At 43.3% G+C, this 25,501-nt stretch overlaps 2 protein-coding genes and 1 pseudogene across 3 annotated transcripts; all 3 read left to right on the forward strand.

Annotated features, from left to right (window-relative positions):
• LOC130190991 (RNA-binding protein 34-like) overlaps window positions 1-25,501 on the forward strand; it is a 98,955-nt pseudogene that overhangs the window by 59,427 nt on the left and 14,027 nt on the right.
• LOC130191115 (E3 ubiquitin-protein ligase TRIM39-like) lies at window positions 837-2,465 on the forward strand. The gene has a single exon (XM_056410783.1). The coding sequence runs from the start codon at window positions 887-889 to the stop codon at window positions 2,111-2,113; it is 1,227 nt and encodes a 408-aa protein (XP_056266758.1). The 5' UTR covers window positions 837-886; the 3' UTR covers window positions 2,114-2,465.
• LOC130191114 (E3 ubiquitin-protein ligase TRIM21-like) lies at window positions 16,981-21,578 on the forward strand. 2 transcript variants are annotated; one of them, XR_008831119.1, is made up of 2 exons: window positions 16,981-17,141; window positions 21,467-21,578. XR_008831119.1 is itself a non-coding variant. In XM_056410781.1 (2 exons), the coding sequence occupies exon 2, from the start codon at window positions 17,675-17,677 to the stop codon at window positions 19,322-19,324; it is 1,650 nt and encodes a 549-aa protein (XP_056266756.1). In that variant the 5' UTR covers window positions 16,981-17,141; window positions 17,673-17,674; the 3' UTR covers window positions 19,325-19,674. The 2 variants fall into 2 exon arrangements, 1 of the variants encoding a protein (XP_056266756.1); XM_056410781.1 differs by lacking the exon at window positions 21,467-21,578 and adding an exon at window positions 17,673-19,674.

Here is a 25,501-nt window from a genome sequence, read left to right on the forward strand (position 1 = left end):
TTTGACCAAGTACCAATGTTTGGGAAGGGTGAGCAAATGACACAGTCTAGAGAGTTGGTGTTCATAGAGAAGAGGAGGGGATCCAGGACGGAGCCCTGAGGTACCCCACTAGTGAGAGGACAAGGTTCAGACACAACTCCTCTCCAGGTTACCTGGTGAGTGCGGTCGTTGAGGTAGGATGAGAAGAGGGAGAGAGCAGAACCTGAGATACCAGGTCCTGAAGGGAGGACATGAGGATCTGGTGGTCCACTGTGTCAAATGCAGCAGAAAGGTCTAGAAGGATAAGGACAGAGGAGAGAGAGGCTGCTCTAGCAGTGTGAAGGTGCTCAGAGACAACGAGGAGGGCAGTCTCTGTTGAGAGGCCGGCCTTGAAACCAGAAATTATTTTTACTTTTCAATAAATTATTGAATTCTATTTTTAATCAAATGTTCTTCTTTTCTTCCTCAATGTGTGTAGATATGGCTTCTGCAAACCTTCTGCTGTCTGAAGACCAGTTCCTGTGCTCCGTCTGTCTGGATGTGTTCACTGATCCAGTCACAACACCATGTGGACACAACTTCTGCAAAAAGTGCATCAATGATTACTGGAATACCAACAACCAGAACATGTGTCCACTGTGTAAAAAGGTTTTCTTCTCAAGACCTGAGCTGCTCGTCAACACCTTCATGTCTGAGATGGTTTCTCAGTTCAGACAGTCGACTCAGCAGAAAGCCAGCAGCAGCAGCTCAGAGCAACAAGAGTCCAGACCAGGAGAAGTTGCACTGTGACGCCTGCACTGGAACCAAACTGAAGGCCCTGAAGTCCTGCCTGGTGTGTCTGGCCTCCTACTGTGAGACTCACCTGGAGCCTCACCTGACAGCTTCACGCCTGAAGAGACATCAGCTGATGGACCCTGTGGAGAACCTGGAAGACAGGATGTGTCTGAAGCACGATAAACCTCTGGAGCTGTTCTGTAGGACCGACCAGACGTGTGTCTGCATGCTCTGCACTGTGTTGGACCACAAGATGCACAATGTTGTTCCTCTGAAACAAGAATATGAAGGAAAGAAGGTCGAGCTGCAGAAGACAGAGGCTGAAACTCAGGAGATGATCCAGAAGAGACGCCTGAAGATTCAGGAGGTCCAACACAATGTGAAGCTCAGTGAGGAAGATGCAGACCGAGAGAAAGCAGAAGGTGTTCAGGTCTTCACTGGTCTGAAGGAGTCTGTGGACAGGAAACTGAACGAGCTCATCACTACGATAGAAGAGAAGCAGAGAAGCACCAAGAAACAGGCTGAAGACGCCATCAGAGAGATGGAACAGGAGATCTCTGATCTGATGAAGAGGAGCACTGAGGTGGAGAAGCTCTCCCTCTCTGAAGACCACCTCCACCTCCTCCAGAGTGTCCAGTCCCTCAACATCCACCATCCACCACCCACCAAGGACTGGTCTCAGGTCAGTGTTCCTCCAGCATCACATGAGGGGACTGTGAGGAGAGCTGTGTCTCAGCTGGAGGAGACGCTCAGTAACATGATGAAGACGCTGGTTGCTGAAGTTGAGATGAAGAGGGTCCAGAAGTTTGCAGTGGACGTGACTCTTGATCCTGAAACAGCTCATCATCGACTCATCCTGTCTGATGACAGGAAACAAGTGAAACGTGTTCAGGTAGAGCAGCCACATCTCCCCAACAATCCACAGAGGTTCTCTCTTTGTCTCTGTGTTTTAGGAACACAGAAGTTCTCTTCAGAAAAACTTTATTACGAGGTTCAAGTTAAACAAAAGACTGACTGGGATTTAGGAGTGGTCAGAGAGTCGGCCAACAGGAAGAGACCCATCATACCGAGTCCTCAGAACGGTTACTGGGCTTTATGGTTGAGAAATGGAAACGAGTATAAAGCTCTTGATGACCCTCCAGTTCTTCTCTCCCTGAAGTCTGGGCCTCAGAAGGTGGGGGTGTTTGTGGACTATGAGGAGGGTCTGGTCTCCTTCTATGATGTAGAAGCTGCAGCTCTTATCTACTCCTTTACTGGCTGCTCCTTCAAGGAGAAGCTCCTCCCATTCTTCGGTCCTGGTATTTATCTTGATGGTAAAAACTCTGCTCCTCTGATCATCTCTCCTGTTGGAGTAAACTAATCACTCTTTGTTTATTGTAATGATTTTCTCCATTGAAGAGAATAAATATACATATCTTGTCTTAATATCATGCAGTTGAACTTGACATCTTCCTGTTTACTGTGGTGATTGATTTACACGTCATTATTAAATGTATCCCGTTACATATAAACACATTAATCTCTTAAACTCTGCATCATGACACATTAAATGTGGAATTTCAATTCAAATCTTTGTTAAATCTAAGACATTTATTTCTACGTCCAGAAGAAAGATCCAGAAAAGTAAAGCCTGGTTGACAGAAGTTGTTTCATGACAAATAAATTGTATTCTGTGACTTTCATAATAAAAGATGTTTACAAGCAAAACAAGACTTTTTTGAAATACAATTTTTACAGTTCTTTCAAGTCCATCTGAAACCATGAGTCAATTGACAGAAAATTAAATGGAAACTATTTGTAATGGTCTAATAAATGTTACCTGTAAAAACATTTCATGTTTCCAGCTTCACAAATGTGAAGTTGTGCTACTTTTCCTTTTAATAATGTTAATAATGTCAATGCTTTAGTCATAATGTTGAGGTTTGGCCAAACAAACATTGTGAACTTGTGAAGGTGTCAGTTCAGGATGCCGACTGGACACGAGGAGCTGGAGTCTATGGAGGACTTAAAATGACTAAAGTATAAATAAATAAATAAATGTATAAATAAATACAAGAATAAATGTATAAATACAGAAATTAATAAATATAAGTTATAACTCAACAGGACATCATTCAATATATGTATTTCTACATTTCTGTATTTCTTCATTTATTTATATCTCTATTTATGTGTCCACACGTATTTCTTCATTTATTTATGTGTGACATTTACGTGTCCGTATATTCAAATGAGCTGGGCGGTCCGAACCTCAGTGTTAAACAGGATTGGTCAAGTCGGAGAGCAAGACAGAAGCAATCGATCCCTAGCACTTGGACCTGTAGACGAACAGCGTTTATTATGCATTCTTGTCTACGTTCTAAATACTACTGTTGTTGAGTCACGGAATGTAATTTAAGGATGTTTTCAGCCGAGAAGTTAGTAGTTTCAGCATCAAATCTGTGGTCGGTTTATCGAGATTCAGCCTTATAAGGATTGGCGACGGAGATTTGAGGTCCTGCTCGCGGGACCTCTGAGCTCCGGGCGCCGGGCGCTCAGCGCGCTGTGTGGCCGCCGAGCAGTGGCGGGCCATCAGGGCCAGCAAGGCCTTCTCTGCTGGCCTAAACATCATCAGAATATATATTGTTTTCTAAATATATTTTCCCACAAATATGTATTCAATTATTCCCCAGAGTAAGAGTTATTCTCTTAATTTCATAGCGTTCCTCTTGGTTGCGCTGCTGCCAGCGCCAGGTTGAGATTTGGAGGGCTGGTCTTTATGTTAGATCTTTTATCCAATCATATTCAGCCATCGTGTGTTGCCAGGGGGCTAACATCTGCCCTTAGGCCTTCAGAATCAACATTGCGGGCGCTGGTAGCTTCAAGTGAATGGGAATGACGATGTTGTGTCAACCAATCAGCTTTAGAGTTGGCTCCTCTAGGCCTTGAGAAGGCCCCGAACCACAGGAGCCAGCTAGCAGGCGGAGTGCTGCACGTCTTTGATTGGATTACCAATATTGAGAGGCGGGTCCTATGGGCAGGTAGATGCAAAACCTCAGAACTAGGAAACTGAATTTGATAAAGGAATTAATTCGCGGACTACAAAGCTGTTTTTTCAACCCACAATGGCGGAAGGAGGAGAAGATGTCGATTTGGTCGAGCATATACTTGAAATCTGCTTTGGGTGCGACAATGCCCTGTTTAGTGAACAAACTAGTGCAAGTGACTTTTTCTTCTTTTTCTCCGTCATGATGCGCGCATTCTGCAGCGGCTAGACGGAGAGCCGAGAGAAATGACATGCTGTTGTGTAGATACGATCAACATCAGACGGCTGTTTAGTTTAATAAATAAACAAAGACGTGCTATAGAGAAAATGACGGGGGCGGGCCAATTTTTTTTAATGTCATGCGATCTACCAATACTACGCCGCGATCGACGAATTGAGCAGCCCTGGTCTAGAGCCATGGCATCATAATGATAGTAATAAGAGGTGGATTAATTTGGGTGGGACTGTGTAGGACCTCACTGAAGGCCCAGGCCCCAGGCCCACGGCCCGCCACTGATGTAATGTATTAAAGCTGATTAATGTCCTCTGCAGGACACAGAGACAATAGAGACGTGTCAGCTGTCAGATTGAACCGCTTAAACCAAAGTTACTTTAAAGCAGGGATTCCCAAAGTGTGGTGCGCGCATTACTTTTTTACACTTATCGCTAACGTTTTTAATGTGGTCCTTCCATGTTAATCTGCTGTCAAAGTGTACTCCTAAGAAACGAAACGTCTCTACTATTTCTAAATTGCTCCCATACAGCTTCAGCTGACAGTTTCCCCTGGTTCTCCGTCTTGTAAAGAGCATTACTTTCGTTTTTTTCTGCTGAAAATCTGAATCCCCATTACTTCCCCCACAGTTCAACTTGTTTTATCCCTTCTTGCAATTTTTTAACAATATGTTCCAAGTTTCTACCTTTTTTCCAAAGAGCCCCATCATCTGCAAATAGTGACCTTCCCACATCTGGTGAGACCTTTCCAAAGATGTCATTTATTGCAATGGAAAATAAAATAGGACTTACCACACTCCCTTGTGGTGTCCCACTTTCTACCTCAAATGTTCTTGACCTTTCAGTCCCTACTTTTACCTGGATACTTCTTTTATCTAGAAATTCCCTAACCCAATTAAACAGTTTCCCCCTAATTCCTATGGAATGCATTTGAATCAATAGCCCTTCCCTCCATAGCATATCATACGCCTTTTCTACATCAAAGAACACTGCTGCCACAGTTTCTTTGTTAACCTGTGCCTTTCTTACCTCATCTTCTAGACATAGGATTGAATCCAAGGTTCCCCTACCTTTCCTAAATCCACTCTGGCACCCTACTAGTATCCGATGTTCCTCTACATCAGTGGTCGCCAACCCGTCGATCGCGATCGACCGGTCGATCTCGGAGACGTTCCCTGTCGATCTCCAAAATAAATTCAGAAACTAGGGCTGTGAAACGATTAAAATTTGTAATCAGGTTAATCACAGGTTTCTGTGGATTAATCATGATTAATCACATATATACATTTACAGGGCTCTCAAGACAGGCAAGAGCTCCGAGAAGAGTTGTTGACGGGGGGTGCAAGTGACTTTTTTTCGTCCCGATGTGCGCGCGCACGCCGGCATCCGAGCTCTGCGGCGCGCGAGACGGAGATCGGAGTCGTGTTAACGCGACACTAGAGACAGAATGACATGCTGCTGGTTAGAGACGACCAACAACAGACGGATTGGAAGCTCATTCTGCGCATGCGTTAAATGCGTTAAAAAAAAAAAACTAGTTAAACCTGTAATTTAATTAACGCGTTATTTTTCACAGCACTATCAGAAACACATTGTTCCTTGTTTTCGAACATTTTCTGAAGCGTCTTCTGAAATGTTTTCTTTCTGACTGGAAGATTGATGTCAGAAAAGATCTCCGCCTGATTCATGAACGCATGAAAACGGGTTCTCTTACACAGCCGTCAGCTGTGCGCCCCGAAAGAGGGGAACGTACCACTACAGGTGGGGCGCAGGGGGAAATGCAGAAAGACCTTTATTGATAACTTCACATATTACAAGCTCAAAGTACACCGACATAAAACTACGTCATCAATAAATACATGTTGAAATGCCTGTACCTTCGTGTACATGTTTACGTTACGGCATTAACAGGTTACGCCTACGCGACAGCCGAGATTCTTGGCGACTTGCCAGGTCTTACCTCCGTGAGTTGGGCTTTTCTGCTGTTGTCCTTCAAAACAAAAGCTCAACATTGAGCTTTTTTTTCTTGTCTGATTGAGCAATCTGGTTTACTTGAAAGTGATTGCAATTGCATTTATTCTATTATTTGAAAAGGGACAGATGCAGGAGTCACAAATGGTGATTCTCATATTTATTATTTTGAAAATTATTTAAATCTGAGGATGTCTGTAGAGCTGATGTGAACGTAATCACCAACGGTCTGAGTTCAGAACCAATCCCAGATGAGAAAACTTTCATCAATACCAATTTTGCCCCGAAAAACTCGTCAGTGGAGTTGAGAAAATCACCAAATCAAAGACCAGGAGCTGGATTACTGACAGACAGCTCAGCCTCAGACTGTCTGTCTGTGATTATGAACGAACTACAAGCTCACAGACAGAGTTCAGTCACAGCCATCACACTGACTGGAGTCACATGGCTTGATGGCCTTCTGATCACAGAGCTGAACTTACATGAGTTGCACTGACTGATCATGTTGTCAGTGTTGTGTTGTAATTGGATTAGATTCAATTCATTGTCATTTCTAAAGTACAGGTAGAGAGGCAACGAAATGTAAATAAATTAGGGCTGTCAATCGATTTAAAAAAATTAACTAATTAATCGCACATTTTGAAATTGCGATTAATTAATCGCGATTAATCGCAATTAAAAGTTAAAAGTTAAAAGTTCATTCTTTTTAAAGACAAAACTTCACACAGAGCTGTGTTTTCAAAGAGGCTCCTACATATACAGTGCCAGCGAGGTATTTAATATCGTGGATGATAAATTGTTTCTTCAGTGAAACATCAGATTAGTAAAAAAATATATATATATTGAGACCCCATTGGTCCTGTCATCTTTAACATTGAACACAGCAGAACCAGTGGCCTTGGTAACTGACTGACATTCAAATATGTCACGTTAACCCTCTGGAGGCTGGGCTCATTTTATGCATTTTACAAAAAAAATTAAATTCACCGTTTAACCCTTGTGTTGCCTTGGTCATTTTGACCCGAATCAATATTACACCCTCCTGCCGCCTTCGGGTTAATTTGACCCCATTCAATGTTTAATGTCGGTGTTCTTTCGATAGTCAACAAACAAACATAAAGTGCCTCACACTTAAACTTGGAAAACAATATTAATTCTAATAATTTTCTGGAGGTTTTAATTGCTGGCGTCAAATTGAACCCAAAGGGTAAAATAAGTTAGGAAATATAAAGGTAACAGGAGGGTGAAACATTGAATCGGGTCAAAATGACCCAAAGGCGGGGGGTGGGTTAAATATTTAATCGGGTCAAAATGACCCGAAGGCAACACAAGGGTTAAAAGTGTTTCCCTTCTTTTTAAAGACAAAACTTCACACAGAGCTGTGTTTTCAAAGAGGCTCCTACATATAAAGTGCCAGCGAGGTATTTAATATCGTGGATGATAAATTGTTTCTTCAGTGAAACATCAGATTAGTAAAAAAAAATATATATTGAGACCCCATTGGTCCTGTCATCTTTAACATTGAACAGCAGCAGAACCAGTGGCCTTGGTAACTGACTGACATTCAAATATGTCACGTTAACCCTCTGGAGGCTGGGGGCATTTATTTCATTTAACAAAAAAAATTAAATTCACCGTTTGAAGTCTTTTGCATGTGACACACCCCCACGTATTATACATCAAACATTCCAGAACAATCTCAGCTCTGAAATAAGGCTCATTGTCCTCGCGCCGTGTCCTCTGGTTCTCTGACTGACAGGCTGCTATAGAGCCTAACCTGTGAGGTGGGAGGTCCTTTGTGATTTACTGAGTGTTCATTGGGTTTTTTCCCCGAATGTTGACAGACAAACGGATTGACCAATCACGTTGAAGGTTTCGTGTGTCGCGTTCTTTCCGCGCGTCACCCGACACGTCGCGCCTCCGTTCCTCTGTGTATCAGAGGGGGAGACGGGAGGAAGGAGGAGCAGGAGGAAACCCGACTGATTCATCCACGAGTTTAAACTGATTTCTGCTCCTTATTTTCGCTGAGAAATGATTGTTTTAAAAACGGAAACAGTGTCAAACCGTACTGCCGCGGTTTAAAAAAAATTAAAAAAAACTTGCGTTAATTGCGTTAAAATATTTTAGTGCGTTAACGCGGCCAAATTAATCGCATAGATTAACGCGTTAACGCTGACAGCCCTAAAATAAATACAACATTTATATTGGTAGTTCATCCAGCTGCTCATTGCAAATGTGTTTTTTCTTGTTCATATTGTGTGCGGTTAACAAATATCTTACTTGTTATATTACACTTAAATTCTGTGTTCCTGGTCACATCAATTTGAACGCTGGACCAAAATGACAATTAGGCCAAATAAAAAGTCATAAGTCCAGTCTGGACAGTCGTTTTCTCTCAACGCCTCAATAGGTAGATCTTGCCGTCATGAAGGCGCAGGTCAGGGATCTTGGGCTCAAAAAGGTTGGTGACCACTGCTCTACATAGTACATTAATCTCTCGTTTACCATCCGTTCCATAAGCTTGCATATATTCGACGTTCGGGCAATTGGCCTATAATTTGATGGGTTACTGGCATCTTTCCCTGGCTTCCTTATAGGGACAATCACAGCCTCCTTCCACCTTGCTGGTATGCTACCTTCCTCCCACACTTTATTATACAATGTTAACAATTTATTCAGCCCATATCCACTTAATTGTTTTACCATAATGTAACATATGTCATCATTTCCTGGGGCAGTCATTCCAGCTTTAGCAACTGCTCTTGTTAGCTCCCCTATTGTAAATGGTACACTTAATTCATCTTCAGTATCCTCCTTCTTCCTCAAGGCCTCCCTATGTGTACATCTTGTTTCCTCTCTAGTTCGCTTCCCTTCCTCAGACAGATTGTTATTGCTGTGTATCTTTACAAATGTACGAGCCAACATAACAGCTTTCTCTTTATTAGTCACCGCTACCTCTTCTCCAGCTTTTAGTGCAGGATGACTCCACTCTCTTCTGTCCCCTCCCAGCTTTCTAATCATTCCCCATATTTCTCCAACTGGTGTTGTATTTCCAACTGTCTCACAAAACTTCCTCCAGTGTGTCCTCTTTGCCTGCCTTATTGTCTTTCTCACTAATGCCTGAGCTTTCTTGAACTGTATCATATCTAATAGAGAGCCGCCAATTAAAGGCAAAACGTCTTTAAGCAGCCTCGTCGGGATGGGGTCCTGGTGTATATTTGGAGGGATTTTCTCCTATCAACCGTGACCAATTATTTTCAACGGTTTCTACTTCGAACACGTCTACCTGTCTCTTGGACCCCATCCCGACGAGGCTGCTTAAAGATGTTTTGCCTTTAATTGGCGGCTCTCTATTAGATATTATCAATGTGTCTCTGCTAACAGGCCACGTACCACACTCCTTCAAGGTGGCTGTTATTAAACCTCTCCTGAAGAAGCCCACTCTGGATCCAGAGGTATTGGCTAACTACAGACCGATCTCTAACCTCCCTTCCTCTCCAAGATCCTTGAAAGTGGTGCAAATCAGTTGTGCGACTTTCTACATCATAATAGTTTATTTGAGAAATTTCAATCAGATTTAGAAAACACCACAGCACCGAGACGGCACTGGTGAAAATTACAAATGACCTCTTAATGGCAGCAGATAAAGGACTCCTCTCTGTGCTGGTCTTGTTAGACCTTAGTGCTGCATTCGACACCATTGACCATGACATCCTGTTACAGAGACTGGAGCAGTCGATTGGCATTTCAGGCACGGCACTAATTTGGTTTAAATCCTATTTATCAGATCGATCTCAGTTTGTATTTGTAAACGATGACGCCTCGATAACCACCAACGTTAATCACGGAGTTCCACAAGGTTCTGTGCTTGGACCAATTTTATTTACCTTATACATGCTGCCTTTGGGCAATATTATCAGAAACACTCCATAAACTTTCATTGTTATGCAGATGACACTCAACTATATTTATCGATAAAACCAGAGGAGAGCAACCAACTCTGTAAAATTCAAGCATGTCTTAAAGACATAAAACATGGATGACCTGCAACTTCTTGATGTTAAACTCAGACAAAACCAGTAATTTTAATCGGCCCTGAGCACCTCAGAGATCAATTATCTGGTGATGTGGATTCTGTGACGGCATTGCCCTGGCATCCAACACCACTGTAAAGAATCTTGGCGTTATCTTTGATCGACTTGTCCTTTAACTCCCACGTAAAGCAAATCTCAAGGACTGCATTCTTTCATCTACGTAATATTTCAAAAATCAGGCACATCTTGTCTCAAAAGATGCAGAAAAATTGGTTCACGTTGATTTACTTGAGACTGGATTACTGCAACTCCTTATTAGCAGGCTGCTCTAATAAATCTCTTAGGTCCCTCCAGTTGATCCAGAATGCTGCAGCTCGTGTTCTCACTAAAACTAAGAAAAGAGATCACATCACTCCTGCACTAGCTGCTCTGCACTGGCTCCCAGTAAAATCAAGAATCACTTTTAAAATTCTTCTCTTAACCTACAAAGCCTTGATTGGTGATGCTCCATCATATCTTAAGGAGCTTGTCACCATATTGCCCACTAGAGCTGCTCACTAAATGCGGGACTACTTGTAGTTCCTAGAGTCTTAAAAGTAGAATGGGAGCCAGAGCCTTTAGTTATCAAGCTCCTCTTTGGAACCAGCTTCCAATTTCAGTCCGGGAGGCAGACACAGTCACCTCGTTAAGAGTAGACTTAAGACCTTCCTCTTTGACAGAGCTTATAGTTAGGGCTGAATCAGGTTTGCCCTGGTCCAGCCCTTGATATGCTGCTATAGGCTTATAGCTGCCGGGGCACGTTTTAGGATGCACTGAGTACCTATCTCCTCTTTTCTCTCCTTAAGGATGAATTTTCATCTCTCAATCACACGTTACTAACTCTGCTTTCTCCCCGAAGTCCTTTTGACTTTACGTCTCATGGGGTCATCGGACCCTATGAGACGGCATAGATCCTATCTGCCTGATGGATCGTCTGGGTCGTGGAATTCCTGCTCATGACTACGCCACTGTCCTGTTGAGACTCCGCCCACTCCTCCTCCCCACCGCCATCTGCCTGATGGATCGTGGAGGTCTCCATCGTGGAATATGCCTACTATGAACTATTCATACACTCTGTCATATTCATTGAATGTATTTTAACTCTAAATCTGTCCTTCTGTACACATTACATCTATTGCATCTGTCCATCCTAGGAGAGGGATCCTCCTCTGTTGCTCTCCTCCAGGTTTCTTCCCTTTTTTTCCCCCTGAAGGGTTATTTGGGAGTTTTTCCTGGTCCGATGTGAGGTTTTGGGGCAGGGATGTCTATGTGTACCGATTGTAAAGCACTCCGAGACAAATTTGTAATTTGTGAAATTGGGCTATACAAATAAACTGAATTGAATTGAATTGAATATACTGATAGTTATGGGTTCTTTTCATTAACTAGAATGCCCTGTTTCTATTTCTAACCGCCTCTTTACAAGTATTGGTCCACCATGGTACTGCTTTTCTACTTGCTTTTCCTTTACTTTTTGGGATGGACTCTAGAGCAGCTGCCCTAATGCCGTCTACTATCATATCATTTAGGCTTTCTATAGGCATATCACCATTAATCTTATTCAGATGCCCATCACTCTTTTCCTTCAATCTCTTCCAGTTGGCCTTCCCAAAGACCCATTTTTCGCCCCTGGCTTCTTCCACTACTGACATACGAATATTTATTTTACAAAATATCGGGTAGTGATCACTGCCTATAGTTCACTCATGAGATGCTTTCCAATCACACACTGCCGCAATGTTACTCGACACTCGTGTTAGGTCCAGCACAGACTCCTTTCCTGTGCTGACATTAATCCTGGTTTTACTCCCATCATTTATGCAGACTGAATTCCTAACATCTAATAGTTCTTCTATAGTTTGTCCATTGCCATCCTTTCCACTCGCCCATAATGTGTTATGTGCGTTGAAGTCCCCACACCATACTATACTTGTCCGATCTTGTCCTTCTATTTCTTCCAATTCTCTCAATTCTAATTTTACACATGGATTATAATAATTCACGACCACAAATTCCTTCCTATCACTCCAAACTTCAACTACCACATATTCCCTTTCTTGCCCTATACCCAGTACCCTATGGGGAATCACTTCTTTTATAAAAGTAACACAGCCCCCTCCTTGTCCTTCTTTCCTATCTCTTCTAATTGATACATACCCTTTTATTACAAAGTCCAATCTTGGCTTTAGCCACGATTCTTGTATGCACATGACATCTGGTTTCTCCCTTCTGCTATCTATACATTTCTTAAGCTCCTGCCCATTGGAAATTAAACTTCTTGCATTCCATTGAAGTATTAACATGATTATCACCCAATACATGCAAGCTGGCTTGCCTGTACACTAAGACGGTCTCTCACTTCCTCCCATTTTAAACCTATCATATCAAGATGATGAACTGCTGCTTTAACAATTATTTGAATCCTTTCAGTTTTTGACTTAACCTCAGCAGTTGCATTTATCACCCCTGCTATGAAAGTCACCAGCTTCTCCTTCTCTGCCCGTCCTGACTTTATCATTTCTTTCTGCTTCCACTGCCATTTGGACTTTATTGATACCCTCCTCTGGCTTCTTCTCCTGCCTCACCAACTTAACTGCTTCTGCATAAGTTACATTTCCTTTCCTTCTTGTTTGTTGGACTTCCACCTCTCGCTTCATTGCTTCACATCCCCAATACGCAACACTATGTCTCCCACCGCAGTTGCAGCACTTTGGCTGAACTCCTTCTCCACACTTTCCATATTCATGTTCTCCTCCACACCTGGCACACCTTGTCTTTCCTCTGCACACTTTTGCCACATGCCCAAATTCCTGACATTTGAAACACCTCACTGGTTTTGGTGTAAACTCCTTACTCTGTATTTCACAAATCCACAATACAGTTCCAGGAATGTCTTTTCCATCAAACTCTACCAAAATTGTTTCAGTTTCCTTTTTCTCTACTCCTCTTGTCATTCTTTTCGCACTCTTAACTGCTCCGCAACGTACTATTAAGCTCGCCACCAGATCCTTCATATTCATACTCAAGGGTACTCCAGATATCACTCCCCTAGCGTCATTCTGCCTCTGTTCTCCCACTTTCACCACTTTAAGCACTTTTATCTGTCCAACCATGGCAAGTGTTTTTGCCTTATCAACTTGTTCCTTACTGTTGCACCCAATTAAGAGATTGCCATCTCCCAAGACCCTTGCATACTTCACTTCTCCCAATTGTGCTCTAATTACTTTGGTCAGTTTTAATGGATCAATTGTCTTAACTCCTCCTCCTTCAAATCGTATCACTACATTCAGTAGTTCTGTCTTTGGTTCTCCAACTTCCTCTTCTTCACTCTCGGTTTCACCCAAATTCTCTTTTCCCCTCTTTTTCTTCTTCCTTGTCTTTTCCCACTCATTCTCCCTCCCACCTCTTGCCTCTCTACCACTTAGCTCCATGCTATCACTATCTCCCTCTACTCCAGCCATCCTGACTGAAGAGTAAAAGTCCGACTTCCGGGTCGACTGTGACCGCCTGTTAACTCTCTTCCTGTCTGACCGACTAAGCCGCACCAGAAAACTTCCAAAACCAGCAAAAGCTCGCGCAAAATCAGCTCCCTCCCTGTCTGTCTCTCAGCTCAGTGCTGTCCGATCCGCGCAGTGTCCCTCCAGGAAGCCCACCGGAACAAGAAACTAGTCACAGGAAGCCCCTCCCCCAGGGGAGAGACTTTAACTCGCTGAGGACCAATGAGAATGCACGCGGGCGGCAATCAAACTGAAGGTGCAGCCGGTGTCGGTGCGAGGAGGCGTTACCCTGAGCCAGCAGCTCCTCCCCCAGCTGGATCTCCTCCAGGAAGAACTTCTGCACGGCCTCGGCGTCCTTCAGGTCCGGGAGCTGCAGGACAAACAACGGTCAGCCACGGGAACTCGAGCTCCTCGCTCGGGTCCTTCCGGGTCCCTGAGGTCAGACCTCACAGGAGGTCATCGTCCCGAGAGGAGCTCTGATCTGTGAGCCAGTTGAAGTCCAGCTGCATGCTGGGAGAAACGCTCCTTCAATCCCCATTATCCAATAAGGAGCCAGATAAAAGCAACCGGCTGATCACTGACTGCTGCCTTCAGAATAAAAGCCTAAAAATGATGCTGACTGCTTCTACTACAAATATAATCATCAGTTACATAGCATACAGTGTAGATGTTGACATGATGTGATGAAGACTTTGTAGAGAAACCACACAGCTCACTAATCTGCTCCGAGTTGATTGACAGGTGATTAGGGCTGCAACAACGAATCGATAAAATCGATAAAAATTGATTCTTAAAATAGTTGGCAACGAATTTCATTGTCGATTCGTTGTGTCGCGCGATTATTACGGCGCTCAATAAGTCGCGGAGTATAAACAAAGTTGAGTTGAGTGCAGAGCGCAGGAGAAACAAGAGCGGAGCGAGAGGAACGCTGCGTTGAGAGCCAATCAGCTGAGCTGCTCCTCTGTTGATGAATCTAATTGGCTGCTGCTGCTCACGTGGCGCTGGATGCGGAAGTCCTTCACGTAGTCGGAGACATTCACGGAGCTGAGTGCGCCTCCGGGTGACGTTATGGACCCAGACACCAGGGCGCTACATGTCACGACGTGTGTGGCATTTCCACAAGAGTATAACGTAGAAAACGTGGTTATTTATTCCGTGGCGGATAGCGGAAAATATTTTTCCACGGAGAAAGGCTACGGAGATAAGCCACGCCGCCACTCGCTGTGAGCGCTGCGCTGCGAGTGCAGACAGCATTTAACGGTGCGGAGCAGCGCGTGCGCTCTGATCGCTCTTTTAATGAAGTATCGATACTAAAAATATGCTAAATCACATCGTTTTTAACGTACGGGTACTTTGTTAGCATTGCTGCAGCGTGACAGCAGCAGATGTAGCGGACTAACATTCAAGCTAACCTAACTTCCCAAACGATGTCGACATCTGAACGCTGATTGGCCGAGACGCGACACGTCCATCAAAGATGTTTTATTGCGAAGAAGAGCACCACTTCACATTTACTCTGCGTCTCACTGCAATCTCAACGGCAGCGGGCCAGGTGAACAAAATAATAAATCTGAACGCGTCTCTGATATTGTTCAGGGGGCCACATGGGGACCACTGCTCAGGAGAGGAAAGCTGTCAGTCTGTTTGTGACGGTTCATCACCATGGTGACCAGTGGGTCTCCAGGACCTTTCCATGACTTTAAACCACATTTCCATGATTAAACATGTTATACGTGACAAAGTGAGAAGATGTAGTATTTAAACTAACAATGAGAATTCCAAAGCATACCGTATATATACCGTGTAAATTAAAATTTGAATAAAACAAATTTGCATTACTTTTCCAAATATCTTGGGATTTTATTTTTTTCAATTACTTTCTAGGCCTGCTAATAGCCATTTAAAAACTCCATGACTTTTCCAGGTTTTCCATGACCATACGGACCCTGTTTTGAATAAAGGGTTGAAAATTACAGTTTTAGTTTTTTTATCCGATTAATCGATAAAATAATCAACCGATTCATCGATTATCAAAATAATCGTTAGTTGCAGCCCTACAGGTGGTATCAGGAAGTGATCCAACAGGTGTGAGCTCACCTTCGCCATGCCCGCTGTCTCTTTGGTTGCCTTCTGCTTTCTCCGCCCTGCGACACACAAGTCAAGTCAAGTTTTTTATTGTCACATCCCCTTTTATACAAGTATAATCGGTTCGTGAAATTCTTATGTGCAAAACACCCGACAGCAGTAGCAGACTAAAAAAAGAATAAGAATGAGAATAAACTATACAATATCCACACAAAAAAAAAGAAGAAAGTATTAACAATATATATATAAAACAATGTAATAGAATATACATCATGGCAATATATATATATAAAACAATGTAATAAAATATACACTTTTTTTGAGACTATATATATATATAAACAATGTAATAAAATATACACCATGGCCATAGATATTCACAGAATATGTTCTGGTGGTGTATAGTGTTAATGAGGGTCTCAGTCCTTGTTCAGCAGCACACACACACACACACACACACACACACACACACACACACACACACACACACACACACACACACACAGAGTCAGAGTCCAAACTACCAACGTTTTACGTTTTACGACATTAAAAACAAAGAAAGTTGAGACACATAAGTCCACTTAGAAGACAAACTTTGTTTTCTTTCTAATGTTTTTAACTATTCCTTTAAAGCAGTGGCTCTCAAACTGTTTCTGTGGCGCCCGACCTTGAAGAAAGATGTTCATGCCCCACCGCCCAACAAAATGGTCTCTGCTGACTTTTTATTGAAAAAAACGTTTTGTGATTACTCCACCTGTGCCTTTTCAAATAATAGAATAAATAAAATTGCAATTACATTCAAGTAAACCAAATGTGCAATCACTTTGTTAGAACAATGCAAATAAAGTTATATACTCAATATACTCTCAGTTTATACTCAATGTTGAGCTTTTGTTTTGAAGGGCAACAGCAGAGAAGCCATCTCAGGGAGATCGGCTTTTGGCAAAACGCCAAGCATGTACCTGAAGGTTCAGGCATTTCAACATATTTATTAACGACTACGTTTTATGTCGGTGTACTTTGAACTTGTGTATTGTGTAAAGTTCTCATAAAGCTCTTTCTGCATTTCCTCCTGCCGGTCTTTCATAAGAGCTGCAGATAAGAGGGAATAAGAAGTCCTCATGATGTCAGCAGTGTTGGAATAAATGTTAAATATTCAACGACAAAGTAAAAAATCATGTTTGATACTTGTTTTGAATCATACTGGGATGTTTGCAGAAATTGATTGGATGGCCCTACCCAAAAAAAATTCCACCTGCCGCCACTGGCAGACGACTGTGTGAGTCACAGGGAGGTGAAGGTGAGGTTTACACCCACATAGCTGCAGGTAAGAGGCGGAGCCACCCTGAAGAGGAGAGCTGCTGCGTCACACTCAGGAAACGAGAGTTAACTTCAGAGTCAGAAACACTGCAGTCGAGACGAGTCTCTGCTTTTCTCTCAGAGACGATTCAAAGTGACGTCTTCAGGTTTTTCTCAACAACTCAACAGAGTCTCTTCCAAACACTGGTGAGTACATCTGATCATATTCACACCTGTGATCACCAGGATTAACACAACACTTTAGCTTTACTCGGGCAGGAAGTTCCTCTCTTATCACTTCATACCTGATGAATTATTAACAATATAACTATGGCTGTCTGTCCACAGTCCCACGACACAGAAACTCACTTTAACTGCTGTAAACTGTCTCAGGAGGACTTTAGTAACTAGTAACTGAATCTGTGGTTTTCAGTTTAGTCTCACTCTGACTTTCCTGCTTTTGTTACTTCATTGATCACTTCCTCTATTTCCTCTAGTAGTTTCACAATAAGAGTTTATGGCTTTTATTGTGAAGCAGCTGGAGGAAATGTGATGTGTTAGTCATCAGTAAGCAGAGCTTTGCTGTCAGAGCTCTTCAATAATAAAGTGGTTTACACAACAGGAAGTGGACATAATCTGTGCCGTTTGTCGTTCTCATACTTAAAAGAACAATATTTACAGATAGACATAAAACTATTTTGAATATTAAAAATATATTTTCTTCCACAATGTGTGTAGATATGGCTTCTGCAAACCTTCTGCTGTCTGAAGATCAGTTCCTGTGCTCCGTCTGTCTGGATGTGTTCACTGATCCAGTCACAACACCATGTGGACACAACTTCTGCAAAAAGTGCATCACTGAACACTGGAATGTGAGTGACAGGTGCCAGTGTCCCATGTGCCAAGAGGTTTTCACCACCAGACCAGATCTGAGGGTCAACACCTTCATGTCTGAGATGGTTTCTCAGTTCAGACAGTCGACTCAGCAGAAAGCCAGCAGCAGCAGCTCAGAGCAACAAGAGTCCAGACCAGGAGAAGTTCCCTGTGACGCCTGCACTGGAACCAAACTGAAGGCCCTGAAGTCCTGCCTGGTGTGTCTGGCCTCCTACTGTGAGACTCACCTGGAGCCTCACCTGACAGCTTCACGCCTGAAGAGACATCAGCTGATGGACCCTGTGGAGAACCTGGAAGACAGGATGTGTCTGAAGCACGATAAACCTCTGGAGCTGTTCTGTAGGACCGACCAGACATGTGTCTGCATGCTCTGCACTGTGTTGGACCACAAGATGCACAATGTTGTTCCTCTGAAACAAGAATGTGAAGGAAAGAAGGTGGAGCTGCAGAAGACAGAGGCTGAAACTCAGGAGATGATCCAGAAGAGACGCCTGAAGATTCAGGAGGTCCAACACAACGTGAAGCTCAGTGAGGAAGATGCAGACCGAGAGAAAGCAGAAGGTGTTCAGGTCTTCACTGGTCTGAAGGAGTCTGTGGAGAGGAAACTGAACGAGCTCATCAATACAATAGAAGAGAAGCAGAGAAGCACCAAGAAACAGGCTGAAGACGCCATCAGAGAGATGGAACAGGAGATCTCTGATCTGATGAAGAGGAGCACTGAGGTGGAGAAGCTCTCCCTCTCTGAAGACCACCTCCACCTCCTCCAGAGTGTCCAGTCCCTCAACATCCACCATCCACCACCCACCAAGGACTGGTCTCAGGTCAGTGTTCCTCCAGCATCACATGAGGGGACTGTGAGGAGAGCTGTGTCTCAGCTGGAGGAGACGCTCAGTAACATGATGAAGACGCTGGTTGAAGTTGAGATGAAGAGGGCCCAGAAGTTTGCAGTGGACGTGACTCTTGATCCTGAAACAGCTCATCATGACCTCATTCTGTCTGATGACGGGAAACAAGTGAAACTTGCTCAGGTACAGCAGCCACGTCTCCCCGACAATCCACAGAGGTTCTCTCCTCGTCTCTGTGTCTTAGGAACACAGAAGTTCTCTTCAGAAAAACTTTATTATGAGGTTCAAGTTAAACGAAAGACTGAATGGACTTTAGGAGTGACCAGAGAGTCGGTCAACAGGAAGGGACTCTTCATACGGAGTCCTCAGAACGGTTACTGGACTATATGGTTGATAAATGGAAACGAGTATATAGCTTTTGATGATCCTCCAGTTGTTCTCCCCCTGAAGTCTGGGCCTCAGAAGGTGGGGGTGTTTGTGGACTATGAGGAGGGTCTGGTCTCCTTCTATGACGTAGAAGCTGCAGCTCTCATCTACTCCTTTACTGGCTGCTCCTTCAAGGAGAAACTCCTCCCATTCTTCAGTCCTGGTCTTAATGATGATGGTATAAACTCTGCTCCTCTGATCATCTCTCCTGTTGGAGTAAACTAATCACTCTCTTTGTTTATTGTAATGATTTTATTCATTGAAGAGAATAAATGTACATATCTTGTCTTAATATCATGCAGTTGAACTTGACATCTTACTGTTTACTGTGGTGATTGATTTACACGTCATTATTAAATGTATCCCGTTACATATAAACACATTAATCTCTTAAACTCTGCATCATGACACATTAAATGTACAATATCAATTCAAATGTTAAATCTAAGACATTAATTTCCACGTCCAGAAGAAAGATCCAGAAAAGTAAAGCCTGGTTGACAGAAGTTGTTTCATGACAAATAAATTGTATTCTGTGACTTTCATAATAAAAGATGTTTACAAGCAAAACAAGACTTTTGAAATAAATATAATTTTTACAGTTCTTACAAGTCCATCTGAAACCATGAGTCAATTGACAGAAAATGAAATGGAAACTATTTGTAATGGTTTAATAAATGTTACCTGTAAAAACATTTCATGTTTCCAGCTTCACAAATGTGAAGTTGTGCTACTTTTTTTAATAATGTTAATAATGTCAATGCTTTAGTCATAATGTTGAGGTTTGGCCAAACAAACATTGTGAAGGTGTCAGTTCAGGATGCCGACTGGACACGAGCTGGAGTCCAGATGTGGCTCGTCGTGTCCCAAGTTCTCAGGGACAGAAATAAAAGACATTGGAAATGTTTTCTCACTACAAGCTATTTACTAAACGGATGACACAGCGACCAGCAAGAAGTAGTTAGAGGCGTAATTTAATAAAAAGAAAATAATCTCAAGACAACTTCAGTCTGTCCACATTGTTTTATTTTCCTACAGAGCGTCGTCCTCTCAAAATGACTAAACAAAACATTTCAGCACTTTTTTTACAAAGTGTTTGCGAGTCGAGAACGAACAGAAGACCGAAAACAAACTAATTGAAACAATAAATACTTTGCGGAGCGGAGAGAAGATTCCCGTTTCTGGAACGTTCCACGACTGATAAAGGAACCGCGAGGACGGAGTAACCCTGGTACACGATGCTGTCGGGACGGGACGAGGCTGTTATGATCCAGATACTCTTCATACCCCAAACGGGTCATTTAAGTTAAAAGACAAACACACACGACTGTCATGGATAAACCAGGAATAAAACAAACTAAATTCCACTTCCGGAATTGATGGACGTCGGCCGGCGTGATGGAGGCCGAGGCGTTGGCGAGGTCGTCACGGAGGGTCCACGTGAGGAAGAGGAGGAGGAGGGCTCGGGGCGGTCTCCTCCTGGTCCTCATGTCGCCCTCGCCAGACTCTGGGCGCTCACGATCCGCTGCAGGACCGGAGCACAACACACAGCGGGGTTAGTCTCTCTTCTCGGTGGCCCGTCGTTATGTTCTTCTGCTCCCGCTTGTTTCCGTGGAGAACCGAAGGACTCGCGGAGGTCCGAGAGGAGCGCTGGGCCCGCCTACCTGGCTGATGCTGGGCAGCTTGGTGAGCAGCATCTGGAAGACGGGCGGAGGCAGAGTCTGCTGCAGCACCTGCAGCAGCTGCTGCGGCTGACCGCACACGGCGATGGCGTTGGTCAGGTGGTCCACGCCTTTCTCTAGTCGCCTGTGGAGCGCAGCACAGACACGAGGCGTGAAGACGAGCACTCGGGGCGTCTCACAGGAAGCCCCTCTTCTTCTTCTTCTTCTTCTTCTTCTTCTTTTTAGATTTTAGGCGGATGGCATCCAGTGAACGGTGCATTTCCGCCACCTACTGCAGTGGAGTGTGGACCAGAGACCCTATCCCCTTACAAAACCAAACAAACAAAACCAAACCCAACAAAATACCCACAAAACAAAATCAATAAAACAAAAGGGAGATTCAAAAATGTCAGTGCTTTAAATTCTATTGCTTAATCCTGTTTCTTTCACATATTGTAATACTTGTCCTGCCCCCAATTTTAACGCATCTGTTAGATTTAGTTCCTCCACTCCCAGCTTCCTCTTCAACATGTGTCGCTCAAGTGTGTATTTCTGACAATGACAAATGATCTGTTCTCCAGATTGTGGTCCTTGACAGTCTCACATCGTCCTGTTGGCTGTTTATTGACTAGATGCATTGTTTAGTTCAGCCTTGGCCCGATCCTCAGTCTGGTGACTCTGTGTTCTTCTGCTCTGCTTCTTCTAGCTGGCCTCCCTTTGCCAACTTCCCTCTGCACAGCATACAGATGTCTTCCTGTTTCCCCTACATCCCAACTATGCTGCCATTCCTTCATCATGTTTCTTTTGATAATTGTTTTAACTTCTGCTTTGCTGTGTGAATGTCCGTCTTGTGCTGCCTTTCTAACGCTTGTGTTGCTAGTGTATCTGCTCTTTCGTTTCCTTGCACCCCCCTGTGTGCTGGTACCCACATAAATGCCACGACAATACCCATATTCTTTAGACGGAACAGTGTTTCATATATTTCATTCATTAAATCCTGCCTGCTATGTGAAGTGAATGATTGTAATGAGGATGTTGTTGAACTAGAGTCTGAACAGACGATGACCTTTTGACCCGAACCTCCTCTCCCCACTGCAGTGCTGTTAAGATGGCCAACGTCTCCACTGTAGACACAGACAGATGCTCTGAGGTTCTCTTCTTAACTTCATATCTTAAGGACGGTGACTGCAAACCCAGTTCTCCCTGTCAGGGTCTTTTGATCCGTCTGTAAATGCTGGAATAAATGATAAGTATGTCGTCTCCAGTCTATCCTCCACCATTCCTGCCATGTTATTATTGTCTTTAAATGCTTGGTCTTTGTCTAAAGAATAAAGATCAACTGACACTGAGGGAAAGAGCCATGGTGGTGTAATTGATAGCGGTATTGCAGGGGTGAATGTTATCTGATCCAATGACATATCTTTGGCTAACTTCTCACTGCTCCATGCGAAACACTCCTGCTTGGCCCCGTCTCTTTCCCAACATGGCAGAAGTACTTTTTTTGTTGGATGATTTTCTCCAGAATGCCCTTGCAGGTTGGCCCAGTAATTTAAAGTTAGGAGCTTGCGTCTCAGATGCAGCGGCATCTCACCCATCTCCACCTGCAGAGCAGCCACCTGGTCTTAAAGCACCACAACAGTCTCAGAGCTCGGGATCGCAACACTTCCACCTTCTTTAGGGACGTTTTTGCAGCTGATCCAAATACGACACAGCCGTAGTCGACCTCATCAGAGCGATATAAAAAAATTTAACCGCAGCCCTGCTGGCTCCCCATTCTGACCCTGTTAGACACCTCATTACATTTAGAATCGTTTTACATTTCTTGACTATCCTCTGAATATGCTCATTCCATGTTAATTCATCATCGAGCCACACACCAAGGAACCTAAAAACTCTCACTTGTTCAATCTTTTGTCCGTACATCTCGATCTGAGCATCAACTCCTCTTTTCCTAGTAAACATGATTGTTTTAGTTTTCCCCACAGAAAATGTGAATCCCCATGAATAAGACCATCTTTCTACCACTTTCACAGCCTCTTGTACTTTACCTTTAATGTGATTTATGTTCTTCCCCCTCTTCCACAGTGCTCCATCATCGGCAAATAGAGATCGGCCAATACCACCCTGGACTTGAAGGAAAACATCATTGATCATGATGGAGAACAGTATGGGACTAATGACACCACCCTGAGGTGTCCCATTCTCTACCAGGTATCGTCTAGATCAGCGGTTCCCAAACTTTTTAGGCCACGCACCCCCTTCTACATCCCGACCGGGTTCACGCACCCCCAATCCCCCACACCTTAAAAAAACCCGCAACAGAGCCTATTTATAGCCGCATAAAATCGGACCAATGCGAGAACTGTTTGCTCGCGCGTGGCGTTTGTTCCAAGATTTAGTCCGCTGTATAAATTTCAGTTACACAAGGCGTCACTTTTAAAGAGCAATAAGGATGGCGAGGACACACGCACAGGCTCAGAGGCAGATTGCATTTCACATTTATTTACTTAAACACAGTAAGCCACGTAAAGAACAAAGAGTGGCAGGCTCAGAAACAGATATAAATAAAAAAGGAGGAGTCCATATGAGGATTTTCACATGCAGCGCAGGCGGCTCAGCCTGCAGCAAGAGAGAGAGGGAGAGGGAGGGGGAGAAAGTGAGAGACGTGAGTATTCCCAGTAACCTGTAGCAATAATAACAATAACATTTGGCCACATACATCTATTAATGCGACGGATGGGCCTGCATCTTTGCACAAAGCTCTCCCATGTTTGGCGCAATTGAAGACAGTTTAAGCCTCAGATCTTCCTCAACAGCATCCAGTCTTTGCCGATATTTGGTCTTCACTGGTGTCAGAGCAGAGAAACCACCTCACTGCACAACACACACTGTGGCTTCGGGCAATCTGCATTGCCAATCCAAGTGAAGCCCAGACCCAGATAATTGTCATCATATTTCCTCTTTTTTTCCCAGTCTGATGCTCACTCTCGTTTCCTCTTTTTTCCCCTTGACTCCGCGATGGGCCTCTGTGCTCCCGGTTTGTCTGTGATATCCCTTCCTCCTTCTCCGTCTCCTCCGTCTCCTCTTTCTCCGACTCCCGGTCGATGTCTTCTCCCGGTCTCTCCCCAACGCACCTCTCCGTTTCTCTCGCCTCCGGTTCCTCTCTCTCTCTGTCCCTCTCCTCTTTTATTGCTGATAGCTTCAGATGTCCCACCTGACAGCTTCCCCGATTTCAGCCAGTTTAACATACTTTCATGGATGTTGCTGAATGAATGTAATTACGTTAGGTGCACAAGCTAGGCTAGCTAGTTTGTACGAAAAAGTCAGTCTGGCGGCCGGACCGGAAGTGCATCTATTTATTAAATTGTACGTTTTTAATTTTAAATTTAAATCTTACAAAGGTAATTTTTATAATTAAAAAATCCTACTTAATTTAAAAAAAATTATGTTTAATATTAATTATTACACCATTACACACTTCCTTTACTTTTAGAAATTGTTTGCTTCGCTGCTTCCAGTATTTTAAATGTCATTTTTATATCAACCTCGTCGACATCTTCATTTTAGTCTGTAACGGATCCCCGTATATCAATCGGCGTGAGACTTTACTGCTGGTGAACTTCTTTATTTCCTTTCTTCCGTTGTATAATCGTGAACCAAAACTCTTTAATTAAAACCTCCTTGTCACCACCGTAAGAGCGTTAGCCTCATACGGGTCCATTACAACTATCAAACTATAAATAAAATGCGCATCCGTCGGTAACATTTAGCCGTAACGTCAAGTTTGTATATTAACATAAAATAAAGGTGCGCTTCCTTTTAACATTTCAAAATAAAGGTCAAAGTGAGTTCAAACCGGAAGTAGATTAAAACATATACAAAATCATTAAAACAATACAATATAAAAAGGCATACATCAAAACCAATGAAGCAGATACAAAATAAGGCAATCAACATAAAACAATAAACCTTTTAAGGGGTTATTTACAAAGTCTATTTTATCCATTTCTTGCTCGCATAAATATTTGAAAAGTTCCCATTTTGCCCTATTAAACACCCACTTCCCTCTCACCTCTCCCTGTTCCTGACTCCTTTGTAATGCTATTTGACACTTTATTGTAAAATGATCACTGCCCACTGATGTTTCCTCTTCTCCCTCCCACTCACATATCCCTGCTAAACTCCTCGATACAATGGTGAAGTCTAGCGCCGACATGTTCCCTGTGTGCACATCTAGTCCCTCTGCCATCGTTTAAACAAACCAAATTGTGTTCCTCTAGTAACTCTTCCATTACCTCCCCATTGAGATCTGTTCTTGCTCCACCCCATAATGTACTATGTGCATTAAAATCTCCACATACCACCACCTTGTTGCCACCTATCCTTTCAATTTGTGCCAATCTATTCACCTCTAATTTTTTACAGGGATTATAAAAATGTACAACGATGACCTCTCCTTCCCTTGCCCAGATCTCCACAGTTACATCTTGGAGCTCGGTCCCTATCTTCACCTCTAAATGTGACGTCTTCACTCATAAATGTGGCACATCCTCCTCCCTGACCACCCTCCCTATCACACCGAACACACGCATATCCAGCTAGTCTGAAGTCCACATTTGGTTTTAACCATGTTTCCTGTATGCATATGACATCTGGCTTACTAGGAATATCCCCAACATATTTTTTGAATTCTTGTCCATTTGCCAACAAACTCCAAGCATTCCATTGTAGAACTAGAATG

Source organism: Pseudoliparis swirei, unplaced genomic scaffold, assembly GCF_029220125.1.
Source record: "Pseudoliparis swirei isolate HS2019 ecotype Mariana Trench unplaced genomic scaffold, NWPU_hadal_v1 hadal_26, whole genome shotgun sequence".
NCBI classification, from domain to species: domain Eukaryota; kingdom Metazoa; phylum Chordata; class Actinopteri; order Perciformes; family Liparidae; genus Pseudoliparis; species Pseudoliparis swirei.

What these genes read in the sequence shown, in the direction of transcription:
- LOC130191115 (XM_056410783.1), top strand. Translation starts at nt 887, where the DNA reads ATGGACCCTGTGGAGAACCTGGAAGACAGGATGTGTCTGAAGCACGAT.
- LOC130191114 (XM_056410781.1), top strand. Translation starts at nt 17,675, where the DNA reads ATGGCTTCTGCAAACCTTCTGCTGTCTGAAGATCAGTTCCTGTGCTCC.